This window comes from Eptatretus burgeri, chromosome 5, assembly GCF_056783735.1.
Source record: "Eptatretus burgeri isolate ZD-2024b chromosome 5, Ebu_testis_v1, whole genome shotgun sequence".
Taxonomy (NCBI): Eukaryota; Metazoa; Chordata; class Myxini; order Myxiniformes; family Myxinidae; genus Eptatretus; species Eptatretus burgeri.
In genome coordinates, this window is record NC_140965.1 from 40,557,874 (window position 1) to 40,579,844 (window position 21,971).

Consider the following 21,971-nt stretch of genomic DNA (forward strand, 5'->3'; position numbering starts at 1 on the left):
TTTGAAAAAGAAGTCGTGCATTATGATAGAAAAGAGAAAACCGCACGTAGTGGGGGGGGGGGGGGGGACGTAACAGATTGGGATTCCGGTTGGTTTTGCATGTTAATTTTTTGCAACTATTATGAATGTGTTCTTAGCATTGCCAGGAAGTGGAAAAATGTTGTCGCCATTTTTTCTGTGGACCTTCAGTAACCTTGACACAACGTCAAAGCTGAAAGGTCGTTTTTGACCCAACGTACTGTATTAATCATGCTTTGTTTCAGAGTCTGGAGTGCCAGAATGTTACATTGTGTTTTCTAAAGTTTCTGACAAATATTCAATCTGAACTAACAGTGTCTTCCTTACAGAATGTCTGTTTATCCTGTTTATGATCATACAACTAACTTATTGTTGAACTTCACAGCCACGACCCATCCAAACCAGCATATAATACTGAGATCTCACTTTCTCCTCTTCAGCTAACTTTTGCATGATAGTTAAGGCCTGAGAAATAATAAATACACATCTACAATCATTTGCAAAAGTTTAGGACCACCTAAAGGAACATAAAACTACATGAAAGGAACATCATGACCTGTCACTGGCTGTATGGACAAGACAGGAAGAGAACATTGCTCGGCTCAAGACTGTGTTCATATCGTCCATGAATCCTATGAAGTACGAGTGTGAAGACCTGCCCAACATCATCACAAAGGTTGTGATGCCAGCTGAGGTGCAGAAAGATGTGTGCAACCAAGAAGACATTGGGCAGCAGAAGTATGCCAACTTTGTTGAGGAACGCATCAACACGAATGAGGTCAGTATCTGGGCCAGAATGAAGAAGGTTCAACTGAAGGCATGGAAAAGTGCAAGGAAGTCGGTAAAACACAAAGTGGCTGATCAGGGAGTGGAGCTCAAGGACGACAGATCACCATTTGCCCGCATGTTGATAGTTGCACGCTCACGCTCCGAGATGAACCTCAAGGAGAGTATTGGCCAGCATGAGTTCACGTATCTCCCATGAGCCTTGTTCACAGTGAGTGGTGAACTCCTACCATGCACAGACAAAAGCAAGCTGATGGCTGTACTTGAGGACCTCCCAAACAAAATTAGTGTTGATCTGCAACCAGAGGATGTCACCAATGACATTGTTCCCTTGACACCAAGGAAGGCAACTGTAATTGATGGAATGGCAATTGTCCAGGCAATGGGTAAGCCACCTTGGGTCAAGACATGTGCTCAATGGGCTGACCACTTTATAGCTACACTGGACAGCAAGTGCAGAGAATATGATGAGCTCCATCTAGTCTTTGACAGTTATGATCTTCCCACTTCACTGAAAGAGGCCACAAGGAAGAGACGCCAGGGTCGTAAGCCAGCAACTGCTTACCTCGTCACAGACAATACACAAATTGGCAAGGTGTCAGCAAAGCAGTTCCTATCCAGTACCGCAACCAAAGATGAACTGACAGTTTATCTTGCAAAGAAAGCTCTCCACCACTTTGAGGGTAAGCCCAAAGTCTTCATAGTGACTTCGTGGCAAGAGGTCCTCTCAAACTCCATGGATGTTCAACATCTCTGCAGCTCCCAAGAAGAAGCTGACACGAGACTTATCCTGCACAGTCTGGATGCTGTTTGAAGAGGAGCAACAGAACTCTACATTCAGTCACCTGACACTGACGTTTTTGTCCTTGCAATCCACCGTTACCATCAGCTCTGCAGGAACACATACTTTGTCACTGGTGTGGGGAACAAGGAGCGAGTAATCTCACTGGGACCAATTGTGAATGCACTTGGTGATGCAAAGGCTGAAGCCTTACCAGGATTTCATGCCTTCTCTGGAGCTGACGTAACAGGTCGATTTGCAGGCAAGGGGAAGCTGACCTGTTGGCAAGCACTTCACAGATGCTCCATGGAGGTGGTATCTGCATTTGCTGCCTTAGGGACGTCCGAGAAGCTGGAAGTTGACACTGAACGAGCCATTGAGACATGTGTTTGCCAGCTCTATGAGCCTGGTAACACTGTGATGGATGTTATCTCAGATGGAAGCTTTTCACCAAGAAACAACTGGAGGCTCAAAAGCTACCTCCGACACGAGGAGCCTTAGATGAAGCCATTGCCTGGGCACATTACCAGGCCATGGTGTGGCGTCAGGATAACATTCCTCACCCTCAGCTACCACCAGCAACAACCTATGGGTGGAAGGAAGAGGGGGATACGCTAGTACCAGTACCAACAAGGGATCCTCCAGCTCTCGCCACAGTTACTCACCTCATCAAATGTGGGGGCAAGAAGACCAGTTGCACATCACACTGTTCCTGTCGGTCACAGGGCCTCAACTGCTCCGAGATGTGTTTGTGTGGAGCCGATGAGGAGGTGTGCAGTGATGTCAACCAGGCACTCTTAGGAATTGAAGAGGATGAAGAAGGAGATCCTTCCATCTAACTATGAACACAAACACTAAATGAACATTGAAGTTCTATCCTGCATTAGCTGACCAGAACCAGCCAGATGGTGGACTGAAATAACTAAATAAAACATGTTTGAGCTGTGAGATTATCACTGTATTTAAAATTTAGAAGTCAAAAAACCAAAATAAAGTTTGAGTTGTTGAAAGGAGTGTTTTTTCTTAATTATTATATTACTTTTAGCAATATATTGGGTGTTTGCTTTGCATACAGAATGTATTTTGGGGTAATATAATGAAATTATTTAGCACGATTTGGGCCATAATTTGAAATTGAGAGAAAAGTATAAAGAAAATCACCCAAAAAAATGGCGACATTTTTTGGTAAGTTAAATCCTTCCAGAACAGTCCAATCAGTGGCCAAAGATTAACTTTTGAAACCAACGGGAAAACACTGGCCCCCCCACTAATGGGAGAAAGAGGAAGTTGGAACATTTTAAAACACCTTTTTTATTTTAAGGTTAGTCAAGAGAAAGGTCGAGTAAAGGAAGAGGTTGATGAAAAAATTGTGAAGGTGTATGGTGAATACCTTCACGATCAAATTGGGATTGGAAAGGTGGATCGGCAAGGAGTCATGGGAGGAAGAGGAAGACATGTGGTTGGTTACTGGACGTGTAATAGTTAGGGAATTTTAGCAAATTGTATTGACCATCTGGGAAAAAATTGCTTGCCAAAAAATTTCTTCACCAACGTATTCATCTCGGTGTCTACTAACACCTATCAATTAGTGCAAACCCAAATCCTTGTGGAAAATTCTGGGGAGCCAAAGTTCGGATGCTCAGAGGGCCTGGGAGAAAAAAAAAAAAAAAAAAAAATCGGAAAAATTAACTTTTGCCAATATTGACTTGTGGGATGTTTAACTCGGGGTTTTTTGGGGTGCTGAATTGATTCCAACCATTAGATTTGAGGAAAAATGAATCCCTAGCTGCAAAATATTGATATGATACATTTTTAGATATCTCAGACTGTGTTTTGTGGTAATTTGACTCAATTGATTCAGATTGTTCAAAATGTGCTGAAACCAGCATACAACATTTTAGAAACCACTGCTATATTGTTGGTTATACTTGTGCTCATGCTCAGTAGAATTCAGATTCTCAGACCATGAATGGTCCAGCACATGGACCAACATCACGACAGAAACCACACTCATGCGTGAGCCAAAATCCTCCGGTGGTCTAAACAGAGGCCGCTTTCAGAATGAGTCTTCTCATAAGTCTTGGGTTCAGACTCTGAACCACTTCTCGTTCATTCAGCAAGAGCTAGAAAGAAGCATGGTCAAATGTGCGGTACCTGTCCACACCGACGTTAAAAGAGCCCAAATGAAGAGAGTTAACGATGCTGTCAACACCATAGTTGGGTGGTTGGAGGAAGTCAACCCTTTCGATGCCACACGGGACAAGAAGACTCTGATGTCCTTCTCAACCGGGTTCAGCAGCACTCCCAAAGACTAAGTCAACGCTGATTAAGCAGAAGAAGTTGGCAGAGCCATACAGGCTAAGATGGATGGGAAAACTGTTGTGGATGCAATGGTAACCAAACACAAGGTCAAATCACTTGCAAGCCTCAGATCTGGACCCAAAGTCAATGGCGAGAAGCTGGTCATTGACTCACTGAAGCTATTCAACCGCCTCATTGTCATCAGTGAGCGTGAAGTCAAGACCAAAGAAGCTCTGCGCTTTGAGTTGACGCCAAAACCGATGTCTCTGTTTGACAAAAATCAAAAGTTGCGAAAGCTAGACAAGGCTGCCCTAGCAAGGTCCCTGAAGGCATGTGTGGCACCTGTCGAACAAACCCCTGCACAACCCTTGTGGTTGATGGTGGGTGGCTCCTGCACAATGTCAAGTGGGAAGCTAATCTTACTTGGAAGGATGTTGCCGAGAGCTACCTCCGGTTTGTGAAGTCCATGGGGAACCATCGCCTCCAGATAACGGTGATCTTTGACGGATATGGCAGCTGCACCAAGGACCATGACCACTTGCGACGAACAAAGAATGCATGCTGTGACATTCAGATTCGTCTGGATCTCAAAATTGTCATTGCAAGAGACAAGTTCCTCGATAACAAGAACAACAAAGCCCAGCTCATTCTGCTCCTTGCTGAGACATTTGGTAGGAATGGAATCAGTGTACAGCAATGCTCCGATGATGCCGACACCTCCATAGTCTGCGCAGCTCGAGATGAGGCAAGAGAGTCCCCTGTCGAGGTGAGGGCTGAGGACACAGATGTCCTGGTTATGCTGATTCATCATGTTGCAGACCATCCAATCTTCCTCACGACAGCCAAAGAAATATCTTAAGATGCCGGAAAGATCCGGGAGGCCCTCCTAGAGATATACCGGAGGTATCTCATCTTCTTGCACAGCTTCTCTGGCTGCGATAAGAGAGTCTGCAATTTTTGGGTTTCGCAAACCAACTTTGCAAAAGCCGCTGTCACACCTTGACGTTTTAGCCAGCGTATGGCAACGTATCAAAATGTATGTAAAACGCTGGCGTACGCTGAACTATTGGTTTTTTTTTTAATTTTTGGGCGTATAATAACGTGTTTGACGTATGCATAACGTATTAGTAACGTACACAGAACGTTTTAATCACATATAGATAACTTTTACCAACGAATGCTGAGCATGTTGTTGGCGTTCACAACCTATGCCCGACGATAGTCTAACTTATGCATAGCGCGGCAGCGTATCGCCGACGATCACGTTGCATCTGCTATTAATAGGCTGCGGCTCGACGATTCAAATCATAACCGCACTAGACATCGAAGTGTGAAGCCGCTGTCACACCTTGACGTTTTAGCCAGCGTATGCCGACGTATGAAAAATTTGCCGAACCAAGCTGGCACACGTCAAATACGTTATGGGTAAGTTTTGTATACGTTAAGAGCACGCTGGCATATGTCGTAGTACGCTGGCATACGTCATTGTTCGCCGAGTACGTCGAGAAATTTTCAACATGTTGAAAATTTCTCGATGTACGACACACATTCCGCATATGCTGGCATAAGTTCTAAGCACGCTACGCGATCGTTGACACACGTCGACATAGGTTACTTGTACGTTACTCATAAGTCGAAACACGTCAAGGTAATGTTTAGCGTACCCGAAACTTATTTCTAACCTATGAGTAACGTGTTGTAGGCACGTTACGCGATCGTTGACACACGTTACTTGTAAAGTACTCATAAGTTGAAACGCGTCAATGTCATGGTTAGCGTCAGTGTTCCAGACTCCCTGGTTGTTGTTTTTTTTCTTCGGTATGACGGTTATGATTTAAATCGTTGAGCGGCAGCCTTTTAATTATATGATATTATAATCGCACTAGAAATCGAAGTGTCAACATGACCGTCATACCGAAGAAAAAAAAACAACAACCAGGGAGTCTGGAACACTGACGCTAACCATGACATTGACGCGTTTCGACTTATGAGTACCTTACAAGTAACGGGTGTCGACGTGTGTCAACGATTGCGTAACGTGCCTACAACTTATGGCCAGCATTATGCGGAACGTGTGAGTCATACGCTGGCATACGTCGGGAAATTTCAAGCATGGAAAATTTGTCTAACAGCTCGGCGAACTATGACGTTTGCCAGCATACGACGACATATACCAGCGTTCTTCGACGTATGCCAGCGTGCTCTTAACGTATACAAACTTACCCATAACGCATTCGACGTGTGCCGGCATTTTAGGCCAATTTTGCACACGTCAGGCATATGTTGGCTAAATCGTCAAGGTGTGACAGGGCCTTAAGCAAGCTCTGCAAGACTGATGAAGCAGAGAGGGCAATGGACTTGTTTATGGACATCCGAGCTGAGAAAGGTGATATCATTAAAGCAGGCTGTGATCTTTTCATGCTCATGTTCCATGGGAAATCCTCCAAAGACTTGACATTCGACATCTTCAGCAAGCGAGCTGCTACTGGGAGCATAAAACCTGAGAAACTCTCCCCCCCCACAACAGGAGGCACAGCACAGCACTCTCTCTGAGCTTACCTCCAGACTAGAGACTGGCTGATGCTGCAAAGTCCATCGTTGGATGCCCAGGACTATGGAGGGCAACTCACTGAGCTAGGATATGCATCAGTCCCTTCTACAGACCCCATTGCACCAGAGTACCTCCTGACGCTTGCCAGCTGCAACTGTGCGGGGAACTGCAGCTCCCTCAGGTGCTGCTGTAAAAAGCAAGGAGTCAAGTGTATTTCTGCTTCGGCATCCATCATGGTAACTCTTGCCTGAACATAAACCAGCTGGATGACAAGAGGAGCGAGGAAGATACTGGGGAGTTTGATGAATAAGGTTGTAAGAGCTGACGAAGCAACATTTCCATTGAGCACAGTTCTGTTAAAAATGTCAATAAAATACATTTTATATGATAAAGGAGTTTTTTTTCCTCAAAAATAATGGTTGGAATCAATTCAGCACCCCAAAAACCCCTAGTTCGACATCCCACGAGTCAATATTGGCAAAAGTTAATTTTCCAATTTTTTCGCGCAGGCCCTCAGAGCACCCGAACTTTGATTGCCTCCCCAGAATTTTCCACAAGGATTTGGGTTTGCACTAATTGATAGGTGTTAGGAGACACCGAGTTGAATATGTTAGTGAAGAAATTTTTTGGTAAGCAATTTTTTCACAGATGGTCAATACAATTTGCTAAATTTCCCTAACTATAAGGTGAGAAGGGAAAAATGTTTTTAGTTATTTTTATTTTTTATTTTTGAAGACATTAAACAGGGGGTAAGTTAGGAGGAACTGAAAGAGAGGTAAAGGGATGGTGGTGAAAATAAAAAGCTGAAGTTAATAAGGAGAAAATACAATAAACACGATCATGCACACAGACGAGGATAAGCCTAAGGGAAGGCCTCAAGGAACCTGATGGAAAAGTTTGATGAATACTCACAAATTGGCAAAAGTTTTTAAACAAAACCGAACGAGAAACACATGGTAAAGAAGAAGACAACAAATTAACAGAAAAAAACGCGACAAAAAACGACCGGGAAAACTTATTTTTGAGAAAGTCGGCAGAGACCATGAAGAACACCACCATAGCTCAAGAACCGCAAACAGGAAAAGACGCTAGATGAGCATGTGTTCACCATTTGGAGTTCAACAGCAATACCATATTATATACAGTGGGGAGAACAAGTATTTGATACACTGCCGATTTTGCAGGTTTTCCCACTTACAAAGCACGTAGAGGTCTGTAATTTTTATCATAGGTACACTTCAACTGTGAAAGACGTAATCCAAAACAAAAATCCTGAAAATCACATTGTATGATTTTTAAATAATTAGTTTGCCTTTTATTGCATGAAATAAGTATTTGATACATCAGAAAAACAGAACTTAATATTTGGTACAGAAACCTTTGTTTGCAATTACAGAGATCAGACGTTTCCTTTTTGTTCTTAACCAGGTTTGTACAGACTGCAGCAGGGATTTTGGCCCACTCCTCCATACAGATCTTCTCCAGATCCTTCAGGTTTCGGGGCTGTCGCTGGGCAACACAGACTTTCAACTCCCTCCAAAGATTTTCTATTGGGTTCAGGTCTGAAGACTGGCTAGGCCACTCCAGGACCTTGAGATGCTTCTTACGGAGCCACTCCTTAGTTGCCCTGGCTGTGTGTTTCGGGTCGTTGTCATGCTGGAAGACCCAGCCAAGCCCCATCTTCAATGCTCTTGTTGAGGGAAGGAAGTTGTTGGCCAAGATCTCGCGATACATGGCCCCATCCATCCTCCCCTCAATACGGTGCAGTTGTCCTGTCCCCTTTGTAGAAAAGCATCCCCAAAGAATGATGTTTCCACCTCCATGCTTAACAGTTGGGATGCTGTTCTTGGGGTTGTACTCATCCTTCTTCTTCCTCCAAACACGGCGAGTGGAGTTTAAACCAAAAAGCTCTATTTTGGTCTCATCAGACCACATGACCTTCTCCCATTCCTCCTCTGGATCATCCAGATGGTCATTGGCAAACTTCAGACAGGCCTTAACATGCGCTGGCTTGAGCAGAGGGACCTTGCATGTGCTGCAGGATTTTAATCCATGACGGCGTAGTGTGTTACTTATGGTTTTCTTTGATACTGTGGTCCCAGCTCTCTTCAGGTCATTGACCAGGTCCTACCGTGTAGTTCTGGGCTGATCCCTCACCTTTTTCATGATCATTGAGGCTCCACGAGGTGAGATCTTGCATGGAGCCCCAGACCGAGGGAGATTGACTGTTATCTTGAACTTCTTCCATTTTCTCATAATTGCGCCAACAGCTGTTGTTGCCTTCTCACCAAGCTGCTTGCCTATAGTTCTGTAGCGCATCCCAGCCTTGTGCAAGTCTACAATTTTGTCCCTGATGTTCTAAGACAGCTCTCTGGTCTTGCCCATTGTGGAGAGGTTGGAGTCTGATTGATTGAGTGTGGACAGCTGTCTTTTATGCAGATAACGAGTTCAAACAGGTGCAGTTAATACAGGTAATGAGTGGAGAATGGGAGGGCTTCTTAAAGACAAAACTAATAGGTCTGTGAGAGCCGGAATTCTTACTGGTTGGTAGGTGATCAAATACTTATTTCATGCAATAAAATGCAAATTAATTATTTAAAAATCATACAATGTGATTTTCAGGATTTTTGTTTTAGATTCCGTCTTTCACAGTTGAAGTGTACCTATGATAAAAATTACAGACCTCTACGTGCTTTGTAAGTGGGAAAACCTGCAAAATCGACAGTGCATCAAATACTTGTTTTCCCCACTATATATATATATATATATATATATATATATATATATATATATATATATATATATATATATATATATATATATATATATATATATATATATATATATATATATATATATATGCATATATACATATATATGTTTAGGATGGTAAGAAGGTGAGAAGCAAAGAAGAACCCATTCTTATTGGCTTTGCTGTGTACATTTTCCTGTCAATATTCATTTTCTTCCGTTAAATAACCACAAGTTTGAAGTCTGGCACGATAGCCGAGAGGGAAACCACATGTCAGACATCGCACACCAACCTCAAAACTTTCTAGCCTGGGTTAGAAACTGTAATCCCAATGTTTCACAGGCAGTGCGAGGCATCAATGTGTCTGCCGTCCTTTGAAACCTGGTGTCTCATCTGCCTGCATTAGTTGGTGGGTGATAAAACTCCCACGCAGGCTTGCCAGCACCATGAACAAATTCCAAATTCCTGCCTTAACCTACGAATGGCATTACATCAGCGGTGCAGCAACACCCTCAGCTAAGGATGCAACCCCACAGTCTTGTACTGCACAAGCAAGAATAATAATAAGACAGCAAGTATGGACTACACCTACCTGCTGGTTAGACAATCGGTTACAGTAATTTAGGTTTCGTGACAATAATCCCAAATGTCTTAACCCAATGCAATTCCTTCTATAAATAATATACTAGAATACAAGACCCGTCGCTTCGCTGATGGAAATACCAACCTTTGCTGTGATGGCTAATCAATAAGAAAAAGGATTCCTGGTAGTGCAGAAAGAACCAGCGTCGCAAGTTGGTGTTTGCAGTTCTGCCACGTATGCCCATGTACCCATAAAAATAGATTAAAAAAAAAAAAAAAGATTCCATCACAAATCTTCCCTGGAGTTCCCTGAATCCACCATAGTTGGATTTATTTCAATCTGTTAATCCGTTCTCAAGTTATAACATAACAGACAGACAGACAGACAGAGACAGACAAACAGACAGGCCAAAAAATATAGATAGATAGATAATATACTACTTTCATTTTTAATGTCCCCAATTATTACCACCTTGTGGAGTCAGCCAGTCCCACAAACATCTGTACTATTACAAATATTACAGGGATATGAGGAGAGTAAATAAATCAACCTGGTACATACATGTATGGGATTTGATCTTGGTTTTTCAGAATCACAAGCCATTGCAATGCCAAACAATTAAGCAAAGACAAACAATGTCAATGGTATGGCAGGTAAAATAGTTTTAGACTCTTGCCAATGTGATTATTGCATTTGTCAACAACAGTCACCTGTGGCTCTGCACCAACATCACCATCTGCATGTTGATCACCCCTCTCCAGATGAGATGGCTGTTTCTCTCGAGGAGCCCAAGCATTGGGAACAGATCGACTGTCCACTGCAGAAACACATGACAGTATAATGCACATGCTTGAAGTGGAAAGACAATGTGCATTGCAACACAAGTCCTATGTCAATAATTTATCCAAGGAAGGTGAGCAAAAACAGGATATCTTGCCACATTTCTTTTTCTATACACAAGAGGTTCAAGGAAGAGAAAGGTGATGTAGCAAAAAGACAATGAACCAACAGTAGGACAGTGTAGCAAAGTTGGACACGAAACAAACAAATAAATGATTGAATAGAGGACACACACACACACACACACACACACACACACACACACACACACACACACACACACACACACACACACACACACACACACACACACACACACACACACACACACACACACACACAGAGAGAGCAGTAACCCACAAGAGCATTGGGTTCGGTAGGATAGGGTTAATGAAGGTTTAAAAAAAGAAAAAAAGAAAGTCCATCAATATCAATTTGTTGACTGAATGGGTGGAAGAAGTCAAAGTCAAACAGGTAAGTGGCCTTGTATACCAGAGGCAGCAAGCTTGCCAAGCAGAGCAAGATGCCAGAGAGTTAAATGCCCAAAATAGGTTCAGAAAGAGATGGGTCTGACATCTTGTTTGAAATTGAGGTCAGCACCATCCTCCATACATTGCAGCAAGAACAGCATTATAATGTCGAGAATTGAGTGACTATTCCAAAATTCAAAATAATGGTCAGACATGAAATCATTTAAAATGAGAAAAGACGACATCAGCATCAGATGGAATCCATGACATTGCATGTAATTGGAAGCAAGCTTACAGATCTGTAGTTAAGAGGAGCTGTTGTTATACCCTCTTGTGGGCAATGTTTGCTGACTTCAAGGCAAACAGGAAGAAGCTGAAGAAGGACAGACTCAAGAGTGCTGAAAGAGGAAATGCAGGAGCAGGAGAACAGAATTTGAGAGCAAAGGCACTGATGCCTTCTGGGCCAGCACCGAAGCTGCACATGACTACCTTCGAATGAGAAGACAATGATGTTTTCTGGCTTGCCTCAGGATACACACACAGTTGTGAACTTTATGGAATGACCGAAAGTTTTTTTTTCCCCCCCCTCAGTTGGGGTGGCCTTCCATGCTGACAAAGCAAACCGTTTGACTGCCCCAGCCTCATCACAGGATTCCGTGCAACAGGACGAAGAGGATGGATAGGAAAGCCAAAGATATGATGGCGTAAACTGGAGCAGGAGAGAAAGCAGACTTTAGGATGGTATTCTCAGTTAAAGATTATACTGTTCAATATCAGATGCTGTCGAGATGTAAGCCCAATGATGAGAGTGGAGATTGCAGTCCTTGCTCGTTGGTCGATGCAAAAAGTCAGATTCTGTATGTGGAGGTTGCCATGTCACAAACAGAATCAGGGTTTTGACAAGAACATGTCCAGAAGAGCAAAGGAGGAACAGAAGAATTTGGATGGAGGATTAGTCATTGCAAGGTCCAGGGGGCAGGACATACTGGTTGCAGAAAGCCAAAGTGGAAAGGTTATAGATTGGATCAGATCCACAGAATTGAAATGCCATGACTAGTTGTTGCAGAGCTGACACACAGCAAGCAGACATGGGGCAGTTGAAATTGCAGCAGATATTAGAGGTATTCAAGAGGGTGGGGAGGAAACGTGTAGAAAATAAACAGTGGAGAATGGAGTTCCTGACATCGACAACAACACCACCACCAGGCCGGATATCAGATAGGTCAAGATAGAAGTGATAATAGCTAGGGAGAGATACAGAAGACATCCGGTAGGAGGAACGTTTCCATTAGACGTACAATGTTTGGAACTGAAACAGTAACCTCAATGCAAAGATCAGTAATAACAACAGATAACAGATCAAGTAAGTAATAACAGACATTGTATATATCAGGGTTCGCACTGTGGTGGAAGCCCAAATTTCCAGTTTTCCAGGAAAAAAAAGTGGTTTTCCAAGACTTTTAACACAAATGTTTTATGTAACAAGTGCAATGGAATAAATCACAAGAATAAGAATGAAACCTTGTTTGTTTTCTGTTATTCCATATGATATTCAATTGAATATTTAAGTAATACATGTATACCGACAGAGAAAATATACTGGCTTTGCATGTTATACCACAGAACCATTCCAAGTTGTATATTTTGCAGCATTAAACAAGAAGGGCACTCGGTCGAGCACATACCTCCACCACTACACAAAATGCCTGATCCATGAGAATATAATCGGACCCAATACATTTTTGAAATATCATGCCATATATAGTTTTTGGCCCCATCTCTCAATGGAGAATCACATTAAAAAATAAAGAATCCTCATATCAAAGGGCGGAGGAGCTCCTTGTGAGCCAACGGCCATCCATATCTAGTGCCCAACTGTGTCTGCGGACGTCCTCCTGCAGTTGGGTCACTTCTTATTAGGAGGTTTGTGGCAGGATTTGCACTCCGGCCACCGTAAAACCCTTCATTCCGCAAAACGCAAAAACGCAAAAAAAAATCTGAAAACCCACTCCGTGGGAGTACCTCCTGTGCAGCTTCCCTTCGCAGGGCAGCTCACCGGATGACGGGATTGGGGCAAAGCCTTCGGGACCCCCAATCTTTGATAGGAGGGAAACCACGGGGTAACATCCCTGGGTCAGATTGCGGGAGAGTGTGTCGGAGTGGTGCTGAGGTGTCGTCCACCAGACGGCGGTCTCCTTGGGTTAACCTGAGGCAGTCCCTTCGGGTGGGTGCCTGGAATGTCCGATCCCTAAGAGAGGATGATCACCTGTCTGTTATCATCTGAGCTCAAGCGTTTGGACATCGGGATTGCAGCTCTCTCTGAGGTTCGGAGACCGGATTGCAGCGAGATAATGGTGGGTGGTTACACCTACTATTGGTGTGGTCGCTCTGATGGTTACCATACCCAAGGAGTTGCTGTAGCTGTGTCCAATAAGCTGACCCCAATGATAATTGAGGTAACACCGGTCAACGAGCGTATGAGATTAAGGATTCGTCACTCCTTAGGTGTCATTTCCCTGGTCTCTGTTCATGCTCCGACTGAGGCGAGTGATCTCACCGTGAAGGATGCATTCTACGCCACACTCGAGTCTGTGGTTGATCAGTGCCCCAGACGAGATACACTTCTAGTCTTGGGGGATTTCAATGCATCGACTGGAACTGATAGGGACGGTTATGAGGTGTGTGTTGGTCCCCATGGGTCAGGAACTATGAACCAGAATAGCACTAAGTTCCTTGACTTTGCAAGAAGTCATGGACTTAGGGTGGCTGGTTCATGGTTTCAGCGCCCACAAGCTCATCGCTGGACTTGGTATTCCAACGCTGGCGGTGTGGCAAAGGAGATTGACCATATCCTCATTAACTGTCGTTGGAGGATGATCCAGAACTGCAGGGTCTACCGGAGTGCTCAGTTCCTCAATACTGACCACAGGCTTGTTGTAGCAACTCTAAAGCTGCACCTTAAATCCTGGAGAATGGTACCATCCCAGCCGAGGCTGGATGTTGCCAAGCTCAGGGATGAGAGAGTAGCTGAGGAGTTTGCGAACAGGCTGAGTGGACACTTGGGGGGTCTGGGTGCTTTGGGGGGTCCTGAAGAGTTGTGGAGCGCCTTCAAGACCACCGTCCTTGATGTTGCCGGTGGATGCCTTGGAGCTCACCGCAGGGCAAAGAAGAATTTTGTCTCTCAAGGGACACTGGATACCATTGACCAGAGTCACAGGGCCAGGCTGAATGGCAGAGCTGAGCTGTTCAGGGAGCTGAGGCGTAAAACTGTACGTGCACTGAGGGTGGACAAGGAGGCCTATGTGCGAGGAATCTGTGAGGGGGTAGAGCATCACCTGTGGACAGGTGATTCTCGTCCCGCTTACAGGGGAATTCGCGCATTACGTTCATCCAAGCCCATCCCTCGGAGCACTACAGTTCGAGCAGAGAGTGGTAGGCCCTTGACAGAGGAGTCTGAAGTGAAGGCCCGCTGGGCCGGTTACTTTGAGCGGTTGTACCAGGCTGATCCCCCAACTGTCGAGTTGGACGTCAAGGGTGTTACAATCCCTGTTGCTGACCCTCGAATCAACTGTGGTCCACCTACGCTTGTGGAAACACGGGCTGCGGTGAACCAGTTGAAACGGGGCAAAGGTCCAGGGATCTGTGGCATCCATGCCGAACTTCTCAAGGCTGGTGGAAATGCTGCACTCGTGTCGTTGCATGCAGTTTTGTGCTCTGCTTGGAACACAGGCATCATCCCAACTGACTGGAAGAGGGGCCTTGTTGTCCCTCTCTGGAAAGGGAAGGGTGATCGCCAAGACTGCAACAACTACCGAGGGGTGACGCTGCTCTCAGTGCCGGGCAAGGTCTTTGCTCGGATAATTCTCGATAGGGTTCGCCACCATCTGCTTGAGCACCAGCGTCCAGAGCAGTCAGGCTTTACACCAAAGAGGTCAACGATTGACCGTATCCTTGCACTTCGTGTCCTCACCGAACGCAGACGAGAGTTTCGGCAGGGGCTGCTTGCAGCCTATGTTGATCTCTGTAAAGCGTTCGATTCAGTGAATCGGGATGTCCTCTGGAGGATTCTTGGTCTTCGTGGGGTGCCACCAAAACTGATCGATCTGATGTCTGAACTCTACTCTGGTACTGAGAGTGCTGTGAAGTGTGGTGGTACCATCTCTGACTTATTTCCAGTTGTTACTGGAGTTCGTCAGGGACGTGTACTTGCCCCCACACTTTTCAGCACTTGTATGGACTGGATTCTAGGGAGGATGTCGGAGAGATCAAGTTGCGGTGCGTCATTTGGGAATGTCAAGATCTCGGACCTTGACTTTGCAGATGATGCAGTCATCTTTGCGGAGACTTTAGACATCCTCTTGGAGGCCCTCGAGGTGCTGAATGAGGAGTCGGAGCCGTTGGGATTACGGGTTTCTTGGGTCAAAACTAAGATCCAGGCTTTCGGTGACATCTTGGATGCTGCTGTCCTGTCTGTGTCTGTTTGTGGTGAGGATGTTGAGGTCGTGGAGTGATTCACTTACCTTGGCAGTGATATTCATGTCTCTGCTGGCTGCGAGTCAGAGGTCAATAGACGTCTGGGTCGGGCCTGGGGAGTCATGGATTCACTGGATCATGGGGTGTGGCGCTGCCGGTACCTGTGCGGGAGGACGAAAGTCCGTGTCTTCAGGTCCTTGGTACTTCCAGTCTTGCTCTATGGGTGCGAGACTTGGACTCTGACCAAGGATCTGAGACGGAGACTTAATTCCTTTGGTACCAGGTCTCTTCGGAGAATCCTTGGCTATCGCTGGTCGGATTTTGTGGCCAACGAGCGGTTGCTGAGAGAGACTCGGATGAGATTTGTTACCTGCATAGTCCGTGAGCGTCAGTTGCGGCTGTATGGACATGTGGCTCGTTTTCCTGACTCTGATCCTGCTCACCAGATTCTCTCAGCGAGGGAGTCTCATGAGTGGAGGAGGCCAGTGGGTCGACCACGTGCCTCATGGTTGCAACAGGTTGACCATCATCTCAAGGAGATGGGGATGGGCCTGGCATCTGCCTGGGGGATGGCCAGACGGAGGCCCCTGGAGTACCGGCGGAAAGTGGACGCAGCAACGTGCTGTTCTGGCACATGCTCCCATACCTGACCTGACCTGACCTCGTATCCGGATTTGAATCTTCACCAAAATCGAATCAATTTGTGGTGGTCACACACCCAACCTGTCCACCAAATTTCATCTGAATCCGTGCACAACTTTTTGAGATATCGTGCTATATATTAGTTGAGCCCAATCTCTCAATGGTGAAGAATAACTTAAAAAAATTATCGGATCCGGATCTTCACCAAAATTGAATCAATTCTTCCTTGTCACACACCCAACCTGCCCACAAAATTTCATCCAGATCCATCCACAACTTTGAGATATCCTGCACACAAGGACAGACAGATAGATAGACAAACAAACAAACAAACAAACAAACAAACAAACAAACAAACAAACAAACAAACAGAGAGGGGTGAAAACGTAACCTCCTTCACCTTTAGTGGAGAAGGTAATTACCAACTTGTAACAGCTCTTGGAATATTACAAGATTTTCCAAACAACTTAAAGTTGTATACAACAGATTAATTCATTCCAGGTGACGGTAAAACAGCATTCAGCCTCATTTGTCACATTATATTGTAGCCATTCTTCTTCTACAACTCTTCCCTTTATACGGGGTGAGGTAAGATGGCACCACGCTTTTGCCCTGCCTTGACCACGATACTCCTCCACCCCTGTCTGTCTTCAGTCAACTCTCTCCACTTTCCAACCACTCCTACCTTCGGGATATCCCTCCTCACACAATCCTCCCATCTCAACCATGGTTTACCTCTTTTCCTCCTACTTTGCTCCCTCAACCTATCCACTCTCTTTGCCATTCTCTCTTCCCCCATCCACACTATGTGTCCAGCCCATTTCAGCCGACATCTCACCAATATTCCCGTCAAGCTCATCTGCATACCAATCTCTTCCCTCTTCACTCAAGCAATCCTCCTGACCCAGTTGTTCTCGCAAACCTGCAACCTCTGTTGTTGCAGCCATGATGAAAAATAATTAAAATTTGTATTGCTTACAAAAAGTAAACTGCAATTTATAATCATCCTCATTGTCATTAAAAAATTGGAAGACGACAAAGTATGCTCTCCACATAGGTGGATTTTTGGACCACAGAAAACCCTTGTTGTCCACGAGTGGTTACGTTTCATCTCACCTATGAACTTGTGGGTCATGAGCTGGGACGGTTTACCGGAATAACCAGGGCATTCACTATCCCTTATGTTTTTTGGTGCATTTCTTTACTTCATGGACACCGGACTCGTTAATGCCACAATGTCTACTTCGTGATGCCGTGCACTCTCGCCTCAACCGGGGGGGGGGATATTATAATAACCAATAAATATACCATCAGAGATGGGGAATCCCCCGCCATTGAAAAATAATTGAAATCAGATAAGCGTTTTTCCATTTATTACAAAAAAAAAAAATTTTCAAGATGGCCGCCCAGTCGGCCATCTTGGATCCGGCCATGCCCAAAATCAATACGGTTCTTCCTTTTCAGGTGGTATATGTGTGACCCAAATGTCAAATAAATATGGCGAAAAAACATTTTTTTCAAGATGGCCACCCCAGTCGGCGGGTTTGCTTTCCATGAGGAAAAGGCAAGTTGTTTCAGGTCAACTGCCTCGCCACAAGCTTCAGTGAACCAAGGGCCGGAGGAAGGGTAGGACAACTGAAGACTAGAGGGGATAAATGTGTGCATGAGGGAGAGCAAGTTTCTTTGAAAGAATTCCCAGGATGAGTTGATGTTAGAAAAAGTAGCGATAGGAGACCAGTCTATAAGTTGGATAGCTGCTTGGAGACCCTGCCAGTCGGCTTGAGTGAAACGCCAGACTCGACAGCGGTGAGGTCGTTCTCTGATAATAGCCAGAGAGATGTCCACTTTGACAAGGACGTGGTCAGAAGAACTGATTGGAGCGGAGAAAGAACAGCAGATATTGTCAGGAAAATTTGTCAAAATCAGATCCAGAAGAGATGGGGTACCATTGGTTGAGATCCGGGTTGGGAAGTTGACCGATTGAGTCAGTCCCAATGAGTCGCAGAAAGCTTTTGCTGAAGTGCCATGACAGGTGAGAGAGGTACTCATACCGAGCCAAGTGGCATGATGACAATTGAAGTCGCCACATATGAGGAAGAGAGAGTTTGGATGAGAAGATAGAAGTTGGTCCATGTTTTCAGATAGTGAGGTGTAGATCGAGTCATCACTGTTTGGTGGACGATACAGTACACATATAAACATGAGGTGAGAGTGGAGGGGAAGCCGTAGCCAGAGGTATTCCGGGGGGTGTGGGGGAGTGAGTGCAGTGCAAGGAGAGTGAGGAATAGAGTCGTTGATGAAGAGAGCAACTCCTCCACCAGGATGAGGCTCAGGTCTGTCATACCAGAGGAGGGAGTAACCGGAGAGAGATACTTGGGAGTCAGAGACGTCTTGGGGGAGGAAAGTTTCTGAAAGGCAGATTATGTCTTGTTTGTCAGTGGCAACCTGTATGGAAAGATCTGAAAGGTTTGAGCGAAGGTCCCGAATAGTTGAGGTCCACACTGTTAATGAAGAGGGAGGGAGGAGGCTTTGGGTGCAGGGGGTGGTAGGGGAGGGGGAGGGTAGAACAAGGGACGAGGGGGGAGGTAAGGATGGTTATTGAAGGAGTGTGGGGATTGCAGAATAGCTCGGAGAGGGGGCCGGATGAGGAGGAGAAAAGGCTCTGTGGTGCTGGGGGAGAGGGTGGACAAGAGAGACGGGTCAGAAGTCAGTTGAGGATTTCAGGAGGTGGAGTGAAGAGATGGAGGTGAGAGGGCAGTGGAAGAAGGCAGCTTTGTGGATGAGAGGGGGGGGCAACTTTGAGAAGGATGAGTGAGGGGGGTGAATGGTGGAAGAAGGGTGAGTGGGGAGAGTTGAGGGAAAAAGGTGAGTGGGGAGTTTTTGAGAGAGGTGAGAGGGAGGCTTGGAGGGAGAAAAGTGTGATGGTTGCTTTGAGAGGGAGGGGTGAGAGGGGTGAGTTGGCACTGAAATTGGAAAAAAAGAATGGTTGATGGAAAACGAACATTCATCGCAAACTGGGTTTTTTTAAGTTTTAGGTCAGAGATGCGATTAAACACATTTCTTGATGGATGCAATAAAGGCGAATTCAGAGAATGGAGAGAAGAAATGCTGTAACAGTTGGATTTTTTTGGCAAAGTATGAAGGAAAGTTCGAATTGAGAGCAGTCTGTTTAAATAGTAGAAGAGTAGTGCGTTATGATACAGTAAAGAGTACCACACGTGTGAAAGAGGAAGATGAAGCATTTTCAGAGATAGTTTTTATTCGTATTATTATTATTATTATTGTTTGAGAGAGTTTTCATCAGATTAGGTCATGGAAGTGTTGTAGAAAAAAAATTGTGAGGTGAATGGTGAAATAGGATTGGTAAACACAGGAGGTGTAAAAGATCACGTGGTTACGGGAGAAGCAATTGACAATGGGAGGTGTATAGTCAAAAGTGAAATTATTTATTTTAAATAAGGATTGCGTGACATTCGGAAAAGGGAAGGTTGAAGTAAAATCATGGAAGTGTGTGGTGAATTTGTAACGGTAAACGCAGTGTGAAGCTGCTGGGTCGATGAAAAGTACAAGGAAGCGTGGTTACAGGAGGTGTAGAGATCGAAACGATACAAGGAAGATTATTATTTTTTCATGTATTTTTGAAGAACAGGTACGATTCGGGAATGGAACGTTGAAGGAAGAAATCGTGAAGGTAATGGCGAGAGAGGGTCAGCTCAGTGGAATAAAGATGGTGTCCCGGCTGGAGAAAGAAGAAGAGGGAGAAGAAAAAGAAGAAAAGAAAGATCGAGACTCGTGAGTGTGCAAGGAGAGGTTTTTTTTGGGGGGGGGGGGGATTTAAGACAAGAAATAGTGTTTCGTTGGGAGGGATGGGGGACGTTGGGAAAGTGGGGAAGATAGAAATTGAAGGTAATGGGGAGAAAATACAAATAAACACGATCGTACACCGAGGGGAGGAAACTGTTGGCTTCAAGCACCCAGTAAGACAAGTTCGACGAAAACTGAAAAATGCTTTTTCATTTTTTAAGGAGTTTCAAGGACTGTGTGAACCACAATGTTAGGGATGAGGGTGGAGGTGGAGATTGGGAAGGTGGAAGGAAGTGATGAGGGGCAGTGGCCAGGGGGTGATGTGCCAGGGGAGAAGTGTAGAATAGGGTTTCACAGACGTGAAAGGGTTAACCACAATAAGCATGTACTCACTGCAGACCGGTTTCTCTTTTGGATCCCAAATTCTCCTAAACAAAGATAGACATCGTGATTAGGTAGAAAAGAAGTCATGCTGTAGGATCACAACAAGAAGACACGGTCACGAAAAAGAACAGGAACATGAAAAAGTGGGAAGACTGTGTTAGGGTGCGAGGAGTTTGGAAAGGAGAAGAAAGCAAGATGAAGTGTTTTAAAATGTTATTTAAAAGAAGCAGCTAGTTCTACAAGTCACGAGAAAGAAAAGGATAAAGAATGAGCAAAGCAAGGAGTAAAAGGAGTAAAAGAAGTAAAAGAGTTTGGGGGTTTTTGTGCAAACCTTTTTTGTTTTTCCTTTTGAGAAGTTTTGACAAGAAAAGGAAGAAGTATGTTGGAGGGAAAGCATGAGAAGAATAAGCACAGGAAAAAAAAAAGTCTGTTTAATATTTAGCTGAATAACATCTTCAATAGCCTAGTGTTGGCTTCGTGGTTAGGGTGGTGGCTTGGGATCCAAGAGTCCTGAGTTCAAGCCCCGTTGGCCGCTGAAATAACACCAGGGGGTTGACTCAGCCTGTCATCCTTTCGAGGTCGGCAAAATGAGTACCAGTGTACTGGTAATAGGGTCACTGCATCAGCGACATATCCACACCCCTAACTCATGATGCAACCAACAGCCAAAAGGCTGCACACGAAGGGAAGGGGTATTGGTGGATTTATTAAAATCCAGTATTGGTGTGGTGCAAACATGATGGGCCGAATGGCCTCCTCCTGTGCATACTTTCCTTGTTAAAAAAAACAATCTATAAATGTTTAAAAGTTATTTAATACAGGATGGCATTGCATTCAAGAAACATTGGACTTTGTCATCGTTTCAATTGCACAGGAATGGCATTCCGCAGTAAATAAACTTTGGACAACTTGTTGAAGCAGAAATTACACAACTGAGAGAACAAAATAATTTCATCATTCCATACTGAATAGGCACAAAGTGAAGTACTTACCTTCGGTACAGCTAATAAGAATGTAAACCAATAATCATGAACCACCATTGCAAATAACAGGAACGTGTCAATGTGGCCATGATGAAAACAAAGTGGGATGAAGCAAATTATTAATTACTAACTGGAAAACCATTTCATTATTCCAGTACAAATCATAAGTAAGATGGAATGAGGACATTTGTGAAATGGAGAAAAATTTGAAGAACAGCATTTCCTTTCTCGCTGAGGTCAGGCAGGGATTGAGAAGTTAGAGTACGAGTACACATGCTTATGCTTGTAGAAAAAGGGACCACACACAATCTTTAACCCCCAGATGCCCAAGCAAGAATATGTGACAGCTGGCTTAACATTGCTCCAAAAAGGTTGACTCTTATGCAATGCCTTTCTAGCTGGGAAGGTGGCATTAATAGAAGGAATACCTATATATTCATTGATAAAACTCACAAGAAAGCAAAGTCCAATAAAACACTAAATTTCAACAAATAACTTTGTGACCAATGACCAAATACATATTGCTATGTGGAAGGGGTTGTGGAATCCATAGCTTGAATGTGGCAAGATCAGTTTTGTCCAAGTCGGTTTGTATATGTGATT

The 21,971-nt window shown here is 44.5% G+C and overlaps 1 protein-coding gene across 2 annotated transcripts in view; it reads right to left on the reverse strand.

The window, feature by feature from the left end:
* MAN1B1 (mannosidase alpha class 1B member 1) overlaps window positions 1-21,971 on the reverse strand; it is a 119,665-nt gene that overhangs the window by 66,995 nt on the left and 30,699 nt on the right. For both annotated transcript variants that reach the window (XM_085881560.1, XM_085881561.1), the window contains exon 4: window positions 10,483-10,589. In XM_085881560.1, coding sequence (XP_085737686.1) covers window positions 10,483-10,589 — 107 coding nt within the window. The remainder of the gene's footprint in view (window positions 1-10,482; window positions 10,590-21,971) is intronic.